Below are 19,380 nucleotides of genomic sequence, written 5' to 3' on the forward strand. Positions count from 1 at the left end.
CCAAGGGAAAGGCAGGGCTGGACCCCAGCCTGTGCCCGCAGCGTGGCCGGGCAGGAGGACTCGCTGCCTGGGGCCGGGCCCGCCCACGCTCCACCCCGAGCCAGGAGCCCGCTGCCGGGCAGAGCCCCACGTGCCGCCACAGCCACGTGCCGCGAGCCCGGGCTTCCCTCGGGCTTCGACCCCGTCTAACTCCGCCTTCCCCGCGGGCCCCGCCCCTCGAATATGGCCCCGCCCACCGCCGCTATCCCCGCCCCTCGGCAGGACGCGGTCACGCGGTGTGGAGTGACTCCCCGCGATTGGTCCCTTTCGGCCCCGCCCCGCGAGCCACCCGGCGCCGGCGCAGTTCGGGGCGCGGCGTCGCGATGGAGGACGGCGGCGGGGGCAAGAGCCGGCAGCAGTCGGGGACCTCGGCGGGGGGCGGCGACGAGAAGCCGGGGGGGCCCTGGACCAAGGACCGGAAGGACCCGGCAGCGCCGGCCGACAAGGAGGAGGAGCTGGTGAGAGCGGGACGCGGCTCCGGCCGGGCTCGGGCGCGGAGCTGAGTCATGCCGGGCCCGGCCCCGGCCCGCCGATACCCCCCGGCCCCGGCTCGCCGATACCCCCGACGATACCCCCCCCGGCGATCCCGGCCCGCCGGTCCCCCCCGGCGATAACCCCCCCCCGGCCCCGGCCCGCCGATACCCCCTCCGGCCCCATCCCCGGCCCGCCGGTCCCCCCCGGCGATACCCCCCGGCCCCGGCCCGCCGGTCCTCCCCGGCCCCGGCCCGCCGGTCCTCCCCGGCCCCGGCCCGCCGGTCCTCCCCGGCCCCGGCCCGCCGGTCCTCCCCGGCCCCGGCCCGCCGGTCCTCCGCCGGGCCGCCCCGGCCCCGGCCCGCCGGTCCTCCCCCGGTCCGCCCCGGTCCCGGCCCCCCGGCCCCGGCGCTCCCCCCCGGCCCCGGCCCCGGCGGTCGGCCCCGGCCCCGGCGGTCCCCCCCTGCTACCGCCCTGCTCCCCGCGCAACACCCCCCGCCGTCCCCGGGTCGCCGATGCCTCCCTGCCACCTCCCCAGGCCGCCGATACCTCCCCTTGTCCCCGGCCTGCTGATACCCCACTGGCGATACCTCCTCCGGCACCACCCCCTGATATCTTACACTGTCCCCAGCCCACTGCTACCCCCCCTCTAAAGGCACAGACCTCCCCCGCCATACCTATCTGTGGGTAGGGAGCAAGAGGGCTCTAGGCGCAGAGCTGGCTATTTATAACTACGGCCCTAGGAAATTCATGGTCCATTTTGGTTAATTTCAGCCATAGGATTTTAAAAATAGTTGTCAAGGTTCCTTCCCCACTCTGAACTCTTGGGTACAGATGTGGGGACCTGCATGAAAGACCCCCTAAGCTTATTCTTACCAGCTTAGGTTAAAAACTTCCTCAAGGTACCAACTTTGCCTTGTCCTTGAACTGTATGCTGCCACCACCAAGCGTGTTAAAACAAAAAACAGGGGAAGAGCCCACTTGGAGACGCCTTCCCCCAAAATATCCCCCCAAGCCCTACACCCCCTTTTCTTGGGAAGGCTTGATAAAAATCCTCACTAATTTGTACAGGTGAACACAGACCCAAACCCTTGGATCTTAAGAATAATGAAAAATCAATCAGGTTCTTAAAAGAAGAATTTTAATTAAAGAAAAGGTAAAAGAATCACCTTTGTAAAATCAGGATGGTAAATACCTTACAGGGTAATCAGATTCAAAACATAGAGAATCCCTCTGGGCAAAACCTAAAGTTACAAAAAGACATACAAACAGGAATATACATTCCATCCAGCACAGTTTATTTTACCAGCCATTAAACAAAGGGAAATCTAACTCATTTCTAGCTAGATTACTTACTAACTAACAGGAGTTCTGAGACTGCCTTCCTGACCTGTTCCCGGCAAAAGCATCATCCAGACAGACAGACTCTTTGTCCCCCCCGCCCCTCCCCCCCATTTGAAAGTATCTTGTCTCCTCATTGGTCATTTTGGTCAGGTGCCAGCGAGGTTCTCTTAGCTTCTTAACCCTTTACAGGTGAAAGGGTTTTGCCTCTGACCAGGAGGGATTTTATAGCACTGTGTACAGAAAGGTGGTTACCCTTCCCTTTATTTTTATGACAATAGTAAATTTTGTGATTTCAGGGATTTAAATCTGAAATTTCTTGGTGTTGTAATTGTAGGGGTCCTGAACCAAAAAGGAGTGGGGGGGGGCATATCGCAAGGTTATTGTAGGGGGCTGTTTACAGTACTACTGCCCTTACTTCTGCATGACTCCTGGCAGTGGTGCTGCCTTCAGAGCTGGGCAGCTGGAGAGCGGCGGCTGCTGGCCGGGAGCCCAGCTCTGAAGGCAGAGTCACGGCCAGCAGCAGCGCAGAAGAAAGGGTGGCCTGGTATGGTATTGCCACCCTTTCTTCTGATCTGCTGCCTGCAGAGCTGGGCCCTCAGTCAGCAGCCGCCGCTCTCCGGCCACCTGGCTCTGAAGGCAGCAACGCAGAAGTAATGGTGGCATTGTATGGTATTGCCACCCTTACTTCTGTGCTGCTGCTGGTGCGGGGGGTGCCTTCAGGGCTTGGTGCCTGGCCAACGGCCGCTGCTCTCTGACCACCCAGCTCTGAAGGCAGTGCAGAAGTAAGGGTGGCGGCAATGCCACGGCCCCCATAAAATAACCCTGTGACTGACCCCCCGCAACTCCCTTTTGGGTCAGGACCCCTCATTTGAGAAATGCTGGTCTCTCTCGTGAAATCTGAATAGTATAGGGTAAAAGCACATAAAAGACCAGATTTCACTGTCTGTGACGTGTTTTTCATGGCCATGAATTTGGTAGGGCCCTATTTATAAGGTTCCTTGGAGGCCACTAGGTGCTGCACTGAACTGGTGAAAGCCATGGTCCCTGCCCACAAGGAGCACAGAGGAAGAGGAGGGCTAAGGAAGGATGAGAGCTGCAGAGCCAGGCTCCCTTTGTGCACAGCTGAGCAGTTGCACTGGTTGTAATGGGCTGAATAATAGTTAGAAGGGGCAGGAACTCTCCAAGCCTGTGGCCGGGAGCAGAGTGTTGGCTCCTGTTGTGCTGTGATGGCTGGGGCTGCCTGCAAGCCAGGTGTCTTGCTGCAGTCAGAAGCACAAAGTGGGGTTGCAAATGAGGTAAAGGCGTGTGCTCCTACAGTCATTGGTTCTGCCAGCTGAGGAGCCTCTTGGACGCACAGCGTGTAACCTGAAGCTCGTGTGTTGGTCCCTCCCCTGGCTGCTGGTATTTTGTGGGGCTGTGGGAAGCTTTCCTCTAGGGCTGATGCCCATTTCTCTGCTCCTTTGTTGCAGTCTGAGGAAGACAAACAACTGCAGGATGAATTGGAGATGCTTGTGGAGCGCTTGGGGGTAAGTTCCCTTCCCCCCCGTGGGCCTGTACCTTTCTCCCCTCAAGTCGCGTCTCTGTGTTAGGCAGCACCCCCAGCCTTTGGGTCCATTCTGGAGGGGCAGTATCAGGATCCCCTCGATATTGGAGCTCCCCTGTTTGAATGGGGGAAGTGGGTGCTGGATGTGAAGCTGTCTGTAAGAGTACAGTCTCCCCTTCCCACCCTCTGATGGCCTGGAAGCAGTGTAAGCCAGTGGCTGGTCTCTGAGTTTTGTGCCTTGGGTTTGGAGATGACAAACCCCATGCTTCACAGGTTGCTGCTTACCTAAGAGATTTTTCTCCCCTGCGTACAACTTTCACTCAGTAGTGACTTCACTTCCAATGCAATTGCTGGCCTGTTACAGTCCCCGACCCTCCCAGACCCCAGGAGAAGCACGTTTAGTGCAAGACAACTGCATCTTCTATTAAATGTCTCCTTTCTAGTCATTACTTTAGGGACCCAGGCTTTCCCTTCGTACCATTATGGCAATTGAGTTTGGCTAAGGTGCCCCTGCTGGGGGGAGAAGGGGCTTCGCTATCAAACCCCTGACTGTAGAAGTAGTTCTTTCCATGAGCCTGACAGAGCCATAGTTTGCCAGCCTCAGATGTATGGGCAAAGCTCACGTACTTCCCCGGATATTTGTGTGAGATTAGACGGTGCAGAGACTTTCAGGCTGCTCTGTGGAGCTGGTCTTTGTTGCAGTTTATTGCAGTGTTTGATGTGTTGTTTGAGCCCACTATGTGGCCAGTCTGTCCACCAAGCATGTGGCCAAGGAGCCCCCCAGTGATTCACATCTGGCTGAGTTCCGCAGCACGGTGCCAAAGCTGGTAGAAGCCGGAGTCCTGTACATTTCCACATGAGCTGGCTGGCTGGGCAGGTGTTTGACTGCTGAGCCTGGCTGCCTGTGCTTAGAAGGAACAGGCAGCTGCCACTTCCTGACAGTTTATCCTTGCAGGAGAAGGACACGTCGCTGTATCGCCCCGCCCTGGAGGAGTTGCGTAGGCAGATCCGTTCTTCCACAACCTCCATGACCTCTGTTCCGAAGCCCCTAAAGTTCTTACGGCCTCACTATGGCAAGCTGAAGGAGATCTATGAGAACATGGCTCCTGGAGAGAACAAGGTGGGTGGTTCGCAGCTGCTCGGTGTGGGGCTGGAATCACTGGGCAGGTGGGGATGGCAGTGCAGCAGTCTGGTTGTGTAGCATACAAGTTGACTCTTGCTATCTGTGTGCAAACGGAGGAAAGATTTTGAGATAGCATCAGACTACACAGCACCTGCCACTGAAACGAGCACCGGACAGTAACAAGGTGATCAGGGGCTTGAGCTCTGCCCATGCTGGGGGGATCGAACCCTGCACATGCTGAGTGCATTGCTAGGTGTAACTCTTTGCAGTGATTTGGCAGCACGTGTACAGCTTGTCATGCCGCTAACGTGTTTTGAATCAAACTGCATGCTGGGTGTTGGCCTTGTCCACGTGCTGCAGTGTCCACGTGCCACTCTTCCACACTGAGGGTGCAGGAAGGGGCGTGGTGCTACTTCGCACTCTGTGCTGTAGGTGCAGCACCTGTGGGCCCTCGGGAGGCTCTGTGGCTGGCATGTGGGTGACTGTCTCAGAACTTTCTCCCACAGCGTTTTGCAGCTGACATAATTTCCGTTCTGGCGATGACCATGAGTGGGGAGCGAGAGTGTCTGAAATACCGGCTAGTGGGGTCCCAGGAGGAGCTGGCATCATGGGGACATGAATATGTCAGGTGAGAAATGGGGCCAGGAATAGGATTCCTAGAAGTCATGTGGAAAAAACTCTACTTGGCTCCATAGTCCACCCCCGGATCGATCCCTACTGTATATGTAATGCGTGATCCAGTCCTGATTAAATGTCCCCTATGATGGGGCTCGTCCCCCATTTCCCTTGGAAAACTGTTCCTCAGGCTGTTTGGTCTGAGTCCAGGGTGATGAGCAAGGTGGGTAGATTTCTCTGACAAGAAGACCTTGATAGTCGGCGGTGCCCATTCTTATCTCGTTCCTTCTAGCTCCAGCCATGTGAATAATATCCCTCCTTTCTGCTTACACCCAGGTACGCCCATGCTGGGATCATTGCTTTCCCAGTTGCCTTGCCAAGCTAGGTAGACTCATCACTTTTAATGATACACCTCTACCCCGACATAACGCGGTCCTCAGGAGACAAAAAATCTCACTGCATTATAGGTGAGACCGCGTTATATTGAACTTCTTTGCCCCCCCGTTCCTTGTTCCCTGACCGCCCCCTCCACAGACCCTCATCCCTAATCACCCCCAGGACCCCACCCCCTACCCAGCTCCCCTGTACCCTGACTGCTCTGACCCCATCCTCACACCCTGCCCCCTGACAGGCACTCATCTGCAGTGGCGGGAAGCGGAGCAACGCAGCCCCAGCCAGCTACAGTCCACCTCCTCCCAGCCACGGCGCTCCGCTTCCCGCCGCCGGTGAGTGCGGGGAGGTTGGAGAAAGGACGCCCCCGTATTCACCTGCGGTGGGAAGCGGAGCGCCGCGGCTGGGAGCTGGCGGAATAGAGCGGTCTGGGCTGCTCTGCTTCCTACCGCCAGTGAGTGCGGGGGGATCCCTTCCCCCGAACCCCCTCCCCCGAGTGACACGGCTGGGGCTGGGGTGAGGGAAGTGGAGCGAGCTGCTCCCAGCCCCCCGCTAATCCCCCGGGTCACTCTGGGACTGCGGGGCTCCCAAAAGTGCCCTGTCCCACAGCTCCTGCCTCCCAGACCTGGTGCGGGGGGGAGCTCCTGACCTCCCCCAAGACCCTCTGCCCCTTATCCAACTCCTCAGCCCCAGCCTGGCACCCTTAACATGCCACTCAGAGCAGCGTGTCGGAGCTTTATCGCGTTGTATGCGAACCCGCGTTATATCAGGCTAGAGGTGTACCACACAACCTCCAGCCCCTGGACTGTTTCTGTGGCTTTTCTCTGAACTCCCGCCAACCTGTCAGTATCAGTGTGGTAGTCTGAGGCACAATGCCCCAGACAGTCTCCCCCGCAGCTGTGTAGAATGGGGCTGCCCCCTTCCTGCTCCAGGACTTGAGTCTTCTGGGATGGAGGGGTCCAGAGCTGAGTGCAAGTTCCCAGTGAAGTCTTCTTGCAGCTGTAGAAAGAGGGCCTATGCCCTTCTGGCCTATGCATAAGCATCTCAAAATCTTTTTTTTTTTTTTTTTTAAAGATGAACTTCTTCTTTGTCCATGTCTCCAGTCTCTCTTGGTCTGTTTGTATTGTTTCTCTGTTCTCACTGGTGTTTGCCGCTCCTTTTGATTGAGTATTTGTTTACAAATTTAATGAACTTTTTACTCCCTTCTCTTTCATAAAGAAGGCTGGACCTAACACTGGCCCTGTGTCCCCCTCCCCATACACATTCCCCCTGCACAATATCTGTACTTCACAAAATATTGCATCTGAAGAAGTGGGTTTTTTACTCACGAAAGCTTATGCCCAAATAAATCTGTTAGTCTTTAAGGTGCCACTGGACTCCTTGTTGTTTTTCACAAAATATTAGCATATCATCCTTTCAGCCAGTTTTTAAGAACGTCTGGTTCTGCAGATCAGATTCCCCAAACCATGGGCAGAGTGAAATTGATCTGATTCTTGTCAGTTTGGTGACTGGGGATGGAGGCAGCTGTGAAATAAAGCTTGTAAATTTCACTCTTTTCCTTGTAAAGGGCTGAGCAGCTGCTGAGACCCTAAAGCTGTCCGTCAGCAGGCTCAGGTAGACGGCATTGCATTGGCTCACGTTTAGAAAGTTATTTCCAACCACTAAGATTGGCCACTTTTTTTTTTGACCTAAAGCCTGTCAGGCCGGCTCCCTCCCTGAACAAGTTGAGTGCTTCTTTTGAGCTCTGCCTTAGGATGTTTATGATGTGCACTGGCTGGTGTGTACTGAAGTTCCCCAAGTCTACTGAAAATCTCTGGACTAGGCTGGGGGCTAACGCCCAAGCATTAGAGTGTGGAACCTGTGCTTCCTCACATCCCAGAGACGGTGGAAAATCTGCCCATTTGGATGCCTGCCCCAAAGAGCGTCTGTTTTCACTGGTGTTAACAAAGTCAGTGGGACTGCGTGGGTGCTGCCCCCGGAGGCTGAGGGCTGGATGTTCAGACATGGATGTTTGTGAGAGAGGGCTGCTGGACTTCAATGACATGTCTGATCTGATCTGATTGGGAATCATCTCCTCGAAGGACTGTGAACTATCCAGCAACAGGCGTAACTCAGCCATGATCCCCCCCCTTCCCAGGATTTAGCCCCTTGTGGGCTGTTGCCCTGTTCAGACGAGGGCACGCAGCTTCTGTTGGGCACTGCAGGGATCGCAGCCCTGTAGGAGAAGTGGTGCTGTAGCCGTCTTGCCCTCAGCCCCAGGTTGTTGCTTTGTGTTATGATGGTCTCTTTCCCTTTGCCCCCACAGACACCTGGCGGGCGAGGTTGCTAAGGAATGGCAGGAGGTTGATGAGGCTGACAAGGCCCAGAGGGAAATGCTGCTGACCCTGGTGAAGGAGATTGTGCCCTACAACATGGCCCACAATGCAGAGCATGAAGCCTGTGACCTGCTGATGGAGATTGAGCAGATGGACATGCTAGAGAAATATATTGACGACAACGCCTACTCCAAAGTCTGCCTCTACCTGACCAGGTGAGGGAGTTGGGCTGCTCTGTGATGGGGATTGGCCCTTTGCAGTTTGAGCTCTGCCTGTCCTATTGAAAGCTGAAAACGACCCTTATGTGATGCAGGAGTCCCTGAGTAGATGGGAGCGTGCCATGATTGCTGGAATGCTTCCCGCTCCAGGTGACTGGGAGAGTTTGATACAGCTATGCTATGAGAGTGAGCTGCTGGCTGGAGCATGCAGGGCTCTGTACACTGGCCCAGATCTAGCCCAAGGCTGAGCAGTAAGACCTGTCTGTTGCTGGTCTCAGTAGCAGCTGGACTTACCTTCTCCTGTGTCTCCTTCCCGAAGCTGTGTGAGCTACGTCCCTGAACCCGAGAACTCAGCCCTTCTCCGCTGTGCCCTGGGAATCTTCCGCAAGTTTAGCCGCTACCCGGAAGCCCTGCGCCTGGCCCTCATGCTGAACGACATGGAGCTGGTGGAGGACATCTTCACCTCCTGCAAAGACGTGTAGGTGGAGACTGGCTTTTCAGAGCTGGGGTCCTGCTCGGGGTGGGAGTTGCGGTAGACCAGCCTTTGCCTTGTCATGGGGTACAAATCCTACCGTCTCCAGGTCCCCTCTCCTAGGCCAGGCCAGGAGCCACTGGGTGATAGCGCCGCCTGAGGGGCCTGGAGTGCTGTGAATGAGTCTGGGGTCTCGGCTCATCTTGTAGCATGACAGGTGGCTTCATCATTAAAACAACCATCACAACTGGCACTAACTGGTCCCTTGCTGGCAGCGTCAGCAGAGAGACCAAGGACCAAATGGGCCAGGGTTACTGGCTCCCCTGCAGCTTGCCCAAGAAGGCCCCTCTGTTGGCAGTCCTGTGGTGGGCAGGCTTGCCCGCCTGCTGCCCAGGCTTTACTTGTTCAGGGCATTGACCTCTAAGGCTGCTGATCTGGTGGAACCCCCTTGTCCTGCCCCTGTGGGCATTGGACTGAAACTTGAGCCTTCTCCCTGACCGCTGAGGATGGGGCATGAAATGAGCTTGATTAGCGTCACCTACACTAGAAGAGTGAGACTCATCATCCCCCTCTAGTCGTATGATAAGAATCTACTACAGCTGCTGACAAAGGGAGTTACTCTTGTAGCTCAAGCAGCAGAGACGTAAGCTTTTAGTCTTGACGTTCCCATGCTCCAGCTCTGTTGACAGGCCTGGTTGGCTGTACCATGGTTCCAGGTACGGAGAGTGGATGGCGGGACGCCCCCGCCGTGGTGCCGTCCTCCTTCTGGTACTCTGCCCTGGCCCTGTTTGCTGCCTCCGCTGGGCCGATTCTGAAGGGCTAAGCTTCAGCAGCTTTGCTGGGAGGGGGCACAGCAGCTGCTCTCTTGGCTGGTCCCTGCGTGCCCCTGGAATGGGAACCTCCTCCCAGGCCGGCGTGGCAGCCACGGCTCTGCCACACAGGCGAGTGGGCAGGAAGCAGACAGGAGTTCCTGATGTAGGCGCCGTCTCCGGGCCTGACACAAAGCTGACTGGGAAGTTCCCTTTGACCTCTAGAGCAAGGTCCTACCACATTGCAGGGTCACAGCTTGGCCCAGCCCCTGATGCCATCACATCTCCCTCTGGCTTGTGATCTAGGAGCTGCTCTTGGGAATTTGGGAGGATGGGAGAGCCATGGGCAGCCTGACCGGCTGGGTTTCCTCAGGTGGGGTCGGGTCTGTTTGAGGGGAGAAAGGAGCTGTACTGAGAGTACTCCAGCAGGTCTGTGCCAAGGGGAGGGGAGCTCAGGTCCTCACTGCCCGGCATTGACTGTCTCTCTCTCCCCCTCGCCGGCACAGGGTCATCCAGAAGCAGATGGCCTTCATGCTGGGTCGCCACGGCGTCTTTCTGGAGCTAAACGAGGATGTGGAGGAGTACGAGGACCTCACTGAGATCATGTCCAACGTCCAGCTCAACAGCAACTTCCTGGCCTTGGCCAGAGAGGTGAGGTGCCCGGCCTTCCAGCAAGCTGGGGCGGGGTGAGGAGAAGGCTCAGGGCTGTACCAAGGTCCCCAACTGCTGGGAGCTGGCACAGAGGCCAGGCTGCCCTCAAACTGGGGCTCTTCGGGGGAGCAGATTCATCCAGGTCTGACTCGTATGGGGGGTGTTTGTGCGTCTGGTCTCCCCCCCACTCCCAATCCGTGCTTGGTCACCTCAGGAAGAGCCCCGGTGTACTGACCCTGTGCACGGCAAGGAGCAGGCTGCAGAGGGCTTGGGCTGGTGCTGCCGTTCGCAGTGTCCCTTCAGAGGGGCTGTGAGCATGGCTGGTTTGGCTGGGGAGGTGACTTCCTCCTCTCTCCCCCTCTTTGCAGCTGGACATAATGGAGCCCAAAGTGCCAGATGACATTTACAAAACACACCTGGAAAATAACCGTAAGCAAAAGCTGCATCTCCTCCTTCACTGCCTCCTGCTTGGGGCTGGGGTGCTGCTGAGCGCAGCCTTAGCCAAGTTGGCCGCCTTGTCCTAGAGCAGGGGCGGGCAAACTACTGCCTACAGACCACATCTGGCCCGTGGGACCATCCTGCCCAGCCCCTGAGCTCCTGATCTGGGAGGCTGTCACTGCTCCCCCGCAGCCATGCCACCACGTGGCGCAATGCTCTGGGCGGCGGGGCTGCAGAGCCCGGACTGACCCGGTGCTCTGTGTGACGCGGCTGCCTCTCCTCATGCAGCTGTGCTGCCAGCCACCGGTGCTTCAGGCAGCGCAGTAAGGGGGTGGGGAGGGGTGTGTGTGGGGGAGTTTGGATAGAGGGCAGGGGAGTTCGGGGGGTGGTCAGGGGCGTGGATAAGGGTCGGGACGGTCAGAGGGCGGGGAACGGGGCTTGAACGGGGCAGGCCCTGCGTGTGAGGGCAGTCAGGAAGGAGAGGAGGGGTTGGATGGGGTGGCGGGTGGTCAGGGGACAGGGAGCAGGGGGTGTGGATGGGGCAGGGGTCCTGGTGAGGGGCAGTGAGGAAGGGGGGGGTTTGAATGGGGTGGAAGGGGGCAGTTAGGGGCGAGGGGTCCGGGGGTGGTCAAGGAGAAGGGGTGGGTGGATGGGGCAGGGGTCCGGGGAGGGGGCAGTCAGGAGGCGAGAAGCTGGGGGGTCAGATAGGGGGCAGGGGCCGGGCCATGCATGGCTGTTTGGGGAGGCACAGTCTCCCCTAACCGGCCCTCTATACAATTTCAGAAACCCGATGTGGCCCTCAGGCCAAAAAGTTTACCCGCCCCTGTCCTAGAGCATGCGGGCATCTGGCCTTTCGTGTGTCAGGACAGGCCCATCTACAGTTGCAGCCCCGGGGGTGCACTGTCTATGCAGCACCCCGCTGTGTTGTGCTGAATTGGCTCGGACTCCTTGGCCATTCCCGGAGGCTTAGCAGGGTGGGGAGGGTAAAGGATTCTACAGGATCAGGCGCTCAGATGTTCAGAGCCCTACTGAGGAGGGCCGGGCATGGGGAGATGCTCCCGAGCTCTGTGGGCCTGGCGAAGCCGCGTTGTGATGCTCTGCCCAGCCCACTCCGTGGTTTCTGCTTCCTCAGGGTTTGGCGGCAGCGGCTCCCAGGTGGACTCTGCGCGGATGAACCTGGCCTCGTCCTTCGTGAACGGTTTTGTGAATGCAGCTTTCGGGCAGGACAAGCTGCTGACGGATGACGGCAATAAGTGGCTGTACAAAAACAAGGATCACGGTGAGCCGGGCAGGACAGGGCGGTTGGACTCTCGCTGCTGCTGGGACTGGGCCCTGCAGAAGGTTTTCCAAATGGCAGCTTGTGTCTGGCAGTGTCCGGCAGCTTTTCCAAGGGATGCTCCTTATGTTCCCTGAGCCCCATGCCTGGAACTCCTGATCCAGCTTCTCTGCCCCTATGTCCTCGCTTCTGTGGGTTAAATCACCAATCCTGCTGGCTCGTGCCTGCAACTCCCAGGGCCCCCTGATCCTAATGGGGAGAGCGCCCTGCAGGGGTCACACCAGCTGTCAGCCATGTGTGTACTTGAACATAGAATGGTGGAGCTGGGGAGTGCTCATGGGAACTACATATCTCCCCGCATGCAGCATTCCAGTTGGCCCTGATTTGCCAGGCTGCACTGCATGCTGGGACCTGGAGTCTTCGCAGGCCACCTCTCTGGTTATAGATGAAGGCAGCTTGTTTTGCAGGCCAGCACGCCTGCCTGTTTCCCCCATACATCTCTTCCCAGGCCCTGCCTGGAGGTCTCAAACGCTGCCTTCACATGGAGTCAAGGCCAAACTGCTCCAGCAGCGTGTGATGGAGGAATTGGCCCTTATGGAGTATCCAGACTGACTGTCTGGGAGAATGGAGCTGCCACTGAACATGCTGCAGAGCTCTGTGCCCCTCTGTCCCCGGGGCTGCTCCCTGATTGGGCCCCCCCAAAGGCAGCAGAGGGAAACCAAGGCTGCAGAAAGAGCTGAATGCCCCAGTGGAAGTGCCCAGCATGTTAGGAATAGGGGGTGGGCAAGGGAAAGGAGCCACAGGGGAACCCCAGCTCCCGTCTCGGGGCGTGGGGCCAGGTCGTGATTCCAAGTCTGACGTGGGGGCTTCTCCTTGTGCTGCAGGTATGCTGAGCGCTGCAGCCTCGCTGGGGATGATCCTGCTGTGGGACGTGGATGGGGGGCTGACGCAGATCGACAAGTACCTGTACTCCTCCGAGGACTACATTAAGGTGGGCGGTGCTGCTCGGGGCCCGGGCTAAGGTGCAGCCCCACTGGCCATGGAGCCATGGCTCACATGCTGGCATGCCTGGTGGCGTAGCTGCATGGGCCAGACCTGCCAGGGACAAAAGTACCAACCTCAGTCCGCCCAGCTGAGTGCTTCACCCCATCTGAGAACTGCCACATTGTTCTCCTCCTCTCTGGGTCCTGACTGGTGATTGGCGCCACAGTGCTCCCTGGCTGAAGCTTGGCTCATTGAGATTCACTACGGGGCCCCCTTGGGCCTAGATTCACTAGGGGGCCCTTGATGCCCCCGTTAATGCAGAGGCATGACCTTTGGAGACTACAAGTCCCAGCAGGCAATGCACTTGAGCTGGTCCCGATGGAGCATTGCATGATGGGGCTTGTAGTTCCCCCAGGCTGCACCTCTGTGTGAGTTATGACCAAGGCAACCTGCCTGCTTTCGTGTGATTTGGGTGTAGCCCTGTGGGTAGACCTTGGGCACCCCTTGTTGCGTGTGGTGCAATAACTGCATGTGCCAGCTGTCCCCAAGGCAGCCCCATGATGGTCTGGCTGATGGTGCCTTTATCCTGCAGTCGGGAGCCCTGCTCGCTTGTGGCATTGTGAACTCGGGGGTGAGGAACGAGTGCGACCCTGCCCTCGCGCTGCTGTCTGACTACGTCCTCCACAACAGCAACACCATGAGGATCGGCGCCATCTTTGGGTAAGGGCCTGCCCAGCCCCCACTCCCTCTGCTGGGCGGCTCCTGTGACTAATGCTCCTTTGGGGTTCTGTTGCAGACTGGGGCTGGCCTACGCTGGGTCCAACCGGGAAGACGTTTTGACTCTGCTGCTCCCCGTGATGGGAGACTCCAAGTCCAGCATGGAGGTGAGGGCTCCGGCCAGGCCAGCGCACTGATCTCGGCGTGGGAGAGGGTCAATGGCATCATGGGCGGAGGCGGGAGTATGGACACTGGCTCCAACCCGAGCTCTGACCCCGCCTCTCAGCAGCTCTCCAGCATGGGTGGACGGTAGCGGTGATAAAGGGCAGGTGGGGGCCATGGGTCCCTGAGCTGCAGCTCCTTGGGATACCCTGCGAAATGGGACCTGACAGCGTCTCCCCCGCCAGTCTGTGGGAGTGCATGGTCTCCGGAGACCTCTGGGTCTCAACGCGAGTCCTCAGACCCTCCGCTGCCCAAGCATTGAGGTTGCTTCACATGCTCAGCTCCAGTTGCTTCTGGCTGTTTCTGCCCCCGTTCCTCTCCCCTTCCCCAGCCCAGAGGCTGCTCCCAGTGTGAGCCTCTCTGAACTGTCCGTGAAAGGCTCTGGGGTGCAGGCAGGGGTTACTTGCTGAGCTCAGCTCTCCCTCCTTCCCGCCCCAGGTGGCTGGCGTGACGGCCCTGGCCTGCGGCATGATAGCTGTGGGCTCGTGCAACGGGGACGTCACCTCCACCATCCTCCAGACCATCATGGAGAAATCGGAGACTGAGCTGAAGGACACCTACGCCAGGTGGCTGCCACTCGGCCTGGGCCTTAACCACCTGGGTAAGGAAGGGCTCAGGGCTCAGCAGATGTGCGCATGGTGGCAGGGGTGGAGCGGGCTTTTGTGGAGCCAGGGATGACCTAGGGGCTGTGGCAAGGTGGGCGTGGCCTTTCCCACCTCACCAGGTGTCACGGAGTGCCCCGGGCGATACTCTAGAACTGCTCCCTATGAAGCCAGTCAGGACTCTGGGGAAGTCTCCTCTCTGTGAGCAGCCTGTCTGCAGGGCAAGAAGCTCACACGGTTTCCACCTTCCTGGGTCTGACCTCGGAGCATTCAGCATCCTCTGCCCCTCTGTGCGCTTCCCACAGTGAGTCCGCCCAGGTGGGGTCCTGGGGAAGCCAGAGGGTCCTGTCCCCCAACGCCACAGTCAGACGTGACTCTCAGCCAGCCAGTAAAACAGAAGGTTTATTAGATGACAGGAACGTGGTCTAACACAGAGCTTGTAGGTGCAGAGAACAGGACCCCTCAGCTGGGTCCATTTTGAGGGGCAGTGAGCCAGACAACCACGTCTGCACTTCACTCCACATACCCAACCAGCCCAAACTGACTTATCCTCCACCCCCTCCTCCTCTGGGCTTTGTCCCTTTCCCAGGCCAGGAGGTCACCGGATTCCTTTGTTCTCCAACCCTTCAGCTCTCACCTTGCAGGGGGAAGGGCCCAGGCCATCCGTTGCCAGGAGACAGAGTGTCGGCCATTTATGTAACCTGGCCCTTTGCTCTGCAACAGTTACACCCCCTTAGCCCACCACCTAGAGACTTAAGAAATGCATAGGGGAAACTGAGGCACCCCTACAGTATTCCGAAGAAACCTTAAGAACAGTGCCACGTCGTCACACCAGGGCACTGTCACTGTCTGAGCCTGTTCTCGGGGCTCAGAGTGCTGGGCAGGGGCTCCTGGCTGACCTGAGGGGGTAGCGCTATAGATAAGGGACTCCACCTTTTGCCCACAGGGTGGTTCATGAAAACTTTGCTCTGTGGCCCATTGTGTCCCATAATCCTTTGCAGCTGCCAAGGACTGGCATTGGGTTCTGAGAGGCAGCAGTGGGAGGTGCTATGGGCGCTGGGGCTGGTGTACCAGTTAGAGATGGGTGCTGGAGGGAGGTGGGGGGTGGAAGTCCCATTTGTTGCAGGATCTGGAATGTTCTGAGCAGGTCCAGCCATGCCCCATGTGCGCACTGCACCCCCTGGTGGAGAAACACCGGTGCTGCTCAGGACCCTGCTGGCTAGGGATGCTCATTGAGGAGCTTGGGACTTGCTGGTTTGAGCCTGGTGTGTGTCAGCAGGGGACCCGGGGCTGTGCCGTTTTAACGGGCTGCCCTGTGCTCTCTCGGCAGGGAAGGGGGAGGCCATCGAGGCTATCCTGGCAGCGCTGGAGGTGGTGTCGGAGCCCTTCCGCAGCTTTGCCAACACGTTGGTCGATATCTGCGCCTATGCGGGTGAGTCTCTGGCCAGCTTGGCTGTGGGGTGGCCTGGGCCAGTGCTCAGAGTCACCATAGTCCCTCCGTCCCTCAGGCTCGGGGAACGTGTTGAAGGTGCAGCAGCTGCTCCACATCTGCAGCGAGCACTTTGACACCAAGGAGAAGGAGGAGGACAAGGAGAAGAAGGACAAGAAGGAAAAGGACAAGAAGGAGAGCTCGGCTGACATGGGCGCCCACCAGGTGGGACGGGCAGGAGGGAGCCCAGCGGGGGCGGGCCTGGGCAGACGAGCCCCATTGCTCGGACCCTTTCCTGGTGGGGAGACCCCAGGCTCCACTGGGGATCTCTCTTGGCCCTACTGGATTTGTGGGAGGGGGACAGGCCTGCAGCAGAACTGCCCACTGTCTGAACCTGCCAGTGCTGGCGGTTGCCAAAGGCAGCTCCCTGGACTGGAGATGAGAGCTTTCCAGAGGGGTCGAGTGGGCTGGGCAGGGTGGGGTTGCGGTAGCATGGATGCCTGCTCCCCAAAGGGAGCTGTACTAGAAGGGCCCAACGTGGAGCCATTCATACTGGGAGGTTGATTCGGGAGAGAACCATCTTCCTGGGGGAAGGGGGACCAAACCCTGCTCTGGTTTGGTCCCATGTGGCCTGGGGAGCCTGTGGCAGGGGGGTTACGGAGCGCCCCGGCCAGTTCTCCATCTCCTCTCCTGCAGGGCGTGGCAGTGCTGGGGATCGCGCTCATCGCCATGGGGGAGGAGATCGGCGCTGAGATGGCTCTGCGCACGTTCGGCCACCTGGTGAGTGATGCTGTGGGGCGGAGGCCTCTGCCTTGGGGGCTGCGGGGCACGGCGCCCCATGGCAGGGTGAGGGAGGTGCCCGGAGCTGAGCCGAATGCTAGTGAAGGGCTCGGTGCGATGGAGCTCGATCCGGGCTGTGAAGGGGACACGCAGATGGGAGCAGGCACAGGAGCGTGTGGGGAGCGCCAAGCTGGGGCGCTGCCCTACAACCAACTGCTTAACCCTCTGCCCCACTCCCGGCAGGCTGGGGCCGTGTCCGCTCAGGGGGAGGCCATTGCTTCTCTGGTCCCCTGGATCCGGTCTGGAAGCTGCAGCACCAGAGGGCCCCGATGGGCTTTTCCTTTGCTGCAGCCCTGGGGCAGTTCCAGAAACGGTTAGTGGCTGTAAGTCCCTGACTCGTGAGTGGATTCAGGGACGGGGAGAATGGCCTGGGCCAGGCGGCATGGGAGTGACTGGCACTGGGTATAGTCCCTTGCCCTGGCGGCTAATAATGTCTCCCTCCTCCTCTTTGTGCAGCTGAGGTATGGGGAGCCCACCCTGCGCCGAGCCGTGCCCCTCGCCCTGGCACTCATCTCCGTCTCCAACCCGCGCCTCAACATCCTCGACACCCTCAGCAAGTTCTCCCACGATGCTGACCCCGAGGTCTCCTACAACTCCATCTTTGCCATGGGCATGGTGGGCAGCGGTAAGGGCTGCATGGGCCCGGGGGCGCCGAGTGGGAGGTGGGCCGGTGATGGAGTTTGCTTCTTGGGACACCCCCCCATCGTCCAGGCTGCCTTCAAGGGCTTCCTTGTCTGAGCACAGCAGCTGGCGTCTCGGCTCGTGGTGCCAGCGGGACGGGGAAGGGCTGAATAGCTTCGCTGCCTCTTCCAACGGCTGCGTGAAATTGGCTGCCCTCGCCTGGCCACCTGTTCCTGGCTGGCAAGAGCCTTACTGTCAACTAGGTCGCTGGTCAGATACTGCCAGCCTCTGCTGGGTGAGGTTGGGAAGGGCCCAGGGGAGCTGGGCCTGCTGGAAGCAGCAGGGCAGGATCTCTGGGGGTTGGGGGGTGGCTAATGGGCGCGTGTGCCCTGAAGCTGTCAAATGCAGCGTGTGGGTTCTGCCAGCTGGGGGACTGCATGTGGCCCAGCACCCTGGGAGAGACTCTGTCCTGCGCTGGCTGGGAGGGAAGTTGGATGCTTGTTCCCAGCCTAGGATTTGTGCCTGTTGCCAGGGCTTCCCGCTCACCCCGTTTCTCCTGTTTGCAGGCACCAACAATGCCCGGCTGGCCGCCATGCTGAGGCAGCTGGCCCAGTACCATGCCAAAGACCCAAACAACCTCTTCATGGTGCGGCTGGCCCAGGTGACTACCGGAGCGGCTGGCCCTGGTTCTCTGGGGTGGGTGGGGGTTCTGGTGCTCTGAGCGCTTCCCAGCTGCGTCCTGCCCCAGGGGTCAGCTGGACTGATCAGCCGCTGCGGGATAGCACCTGCTCAGTGAGAGGTGTGGCTGGGGCATCGCTGCCAGGTCTCATGCCATCCTCTGCTCTTGAGCCCCCTCCGCTCACGTGCTCTTTGCTTGCTGTGCAGGGTCTGACCCACCTTGGGAAGGGGACGCTCACCCTGTGTCCCTACCACAGCGACCGGCAGCTGATGAGCCAGGTGGCTGTCGCGGGGCTGCTGACCGTCCTAGTGTCCTTCCTGGATGTGCGCAACAGTGAGTACCTGTGTGTCTGATCCTCCTGGAGAGGAGGGAGACGGCAGCCGGCCCCTCAGGCAGGCTCCTGGGACCAAAGGGAGGTTATTCCAGGGTGCGGGTGGGGCAGATGGCTGCTCCCAGCCCCAGGGAATCCCCTGCTGTGTTGGCTGCTGGCAGGCTCTCCTAACAGGCAGGCTGACTTGCCTTTCGCTCCTGGAGGTGGATGGGCGGGGCCATGCCTGCGATCTTGGTACTGAGGTTGCTGCGGCCTGTCGGGCTGCCTTGCCATGGCAGGTGGCAGCAGCCAGGCAACCAAGAGCTCACTTTGGACTGAGCCTTGGGGCCCTAACATGCCTTCTCTCTCCCCCTAGTCATCCTGGGCAAATCCCACTACGTTCTGTACGGGCTGGTGGCTGCCATGCAGCCGCGCATGCTGGTGACTTTTGACGAGGAGCTGCGGCCTCTGCCGGTGTCGGTCAGGGTGGGGCAGGTAAGGAGGCAGGGTCCCTCAGGAATATGGCTGGGGAGGGGTCCCTTCATCAGTGCGGGATCTGGCTAGAGGGTGACGTGGCAGGTGAGCTTATTGAGCAGATTGAGTGGGGCCGTTCTGAGGTCCCTGGGCTGGATGGGGACGTGGGTCTGTTTCCTCCCAGGAGCTGCTGGGTCAGTGCAGAGGCCTTGATGGCTCATGCCAGTGATGAAGCCTCGCTTCTGGGCCCCGGACTTCGGCGGGTGATACGTGGTATCCGGGCTGCCTCTGTGCCCTCAGCTCTAACCTCTCGCCTCCTGTCCAGGCTGTAGACGTGGTGGGCCAGGCGGGCAAACCGAAGACAATCACTGGCTTCCAGACGCACACAACGCCGGTGCTGCTGGCGCACGGCGAGCGGGCAGAGCTGGCCACAGAGGAACATCTGCCAGTCACCCCCATCCTTGAGGGTTTCGTCATCCTGCGCAAAAACCCCAGCTATGATGTCTGAGCTGACATGGGGCGGGATCGGAGGGAGACAGCACTGGGCAGTGCCTGGAGGGGGCAGGCGCTGGGCATCACACTCGGGGAGAGGGGCCCAACTCCCCACTTAGTGGTTTTGTTACTGAAATTGCTGATTTAAAAAATAAACTTGAGAGAGAGATTGGTGCTGCTCATTGTTTCCTCTGGAAGCAGCATGTGCGGGTGGGGGCCTGGTCCCCTCTGTCCTGGACTACAGACAGGTGGCTGAGTAATGGCTGGTGCCTTGCCAGGGGGCTGTAGTATCTATCTCTAGCTATG

At 59.1% G+C, this 19,380-nt stretch overlaps 1 protein-coding gene across 1 annotated transcript; it reads left to right on the forward strand.

Annotated features, from left to right (window-relative positions):
* The first annotated feature begins 343 nt into the window (after positions 1-343).
* PSMD2 (proteasome 26S subunit ubiquitin receptor, non-ATPase 2) lies at positions 344-19,243 on the forward strand. Its single transcript, XM_077826565.1, has 21 exons — positions 344-497; positions 3,324-3,380; positions 4,353-4,517; positions 5,027-5,148; positions 7,831-8,055; positions 8,378-8,536; positions 9,846-9,990; positions 10,359-10,419; positions 11,561-11,707; positions 12,589-12,695; positions 13,281-13,408; positions 13,485-13,572; positions 14,066-14,228; positions 15,560-15,661; positions 15,738-15,883; positions 16,355-16,438; positions 16,955-17,123; positions 17,686-17,780; positions 18,005-18,131; positions 18,485-18,603; positions 18,908-19,243. Exons 1-21 carry the CDS (start codon positions 363-365, stop codon positions 19,088-19,090), a joined length of 2,727 nt encoding a protein of 908 aa, XP_077682691.1. The 5' UTR covers positions 344-362; the 3' UTR covers positions 19,091-19,243.
* The last annotated feature ends 137 nt before the right edge of the window (positions 19,244-19,380 follow it).

The sequence above is a fragment of the Eretmochelys imbricata genome, chromosome 9, assembly GCF_965152235.1.
Source record: "Eretmochelys imbricata isolate rEreImb1 chromosome 9, rEreImb1.hap1, whole genome shotgun sequence".
Taxonomy (NCBI): Eukaryota; Metazoa; Chordata; order Testudines; family Cheloniidae; genus Eretmochelys; species Eretmochelys imbricata.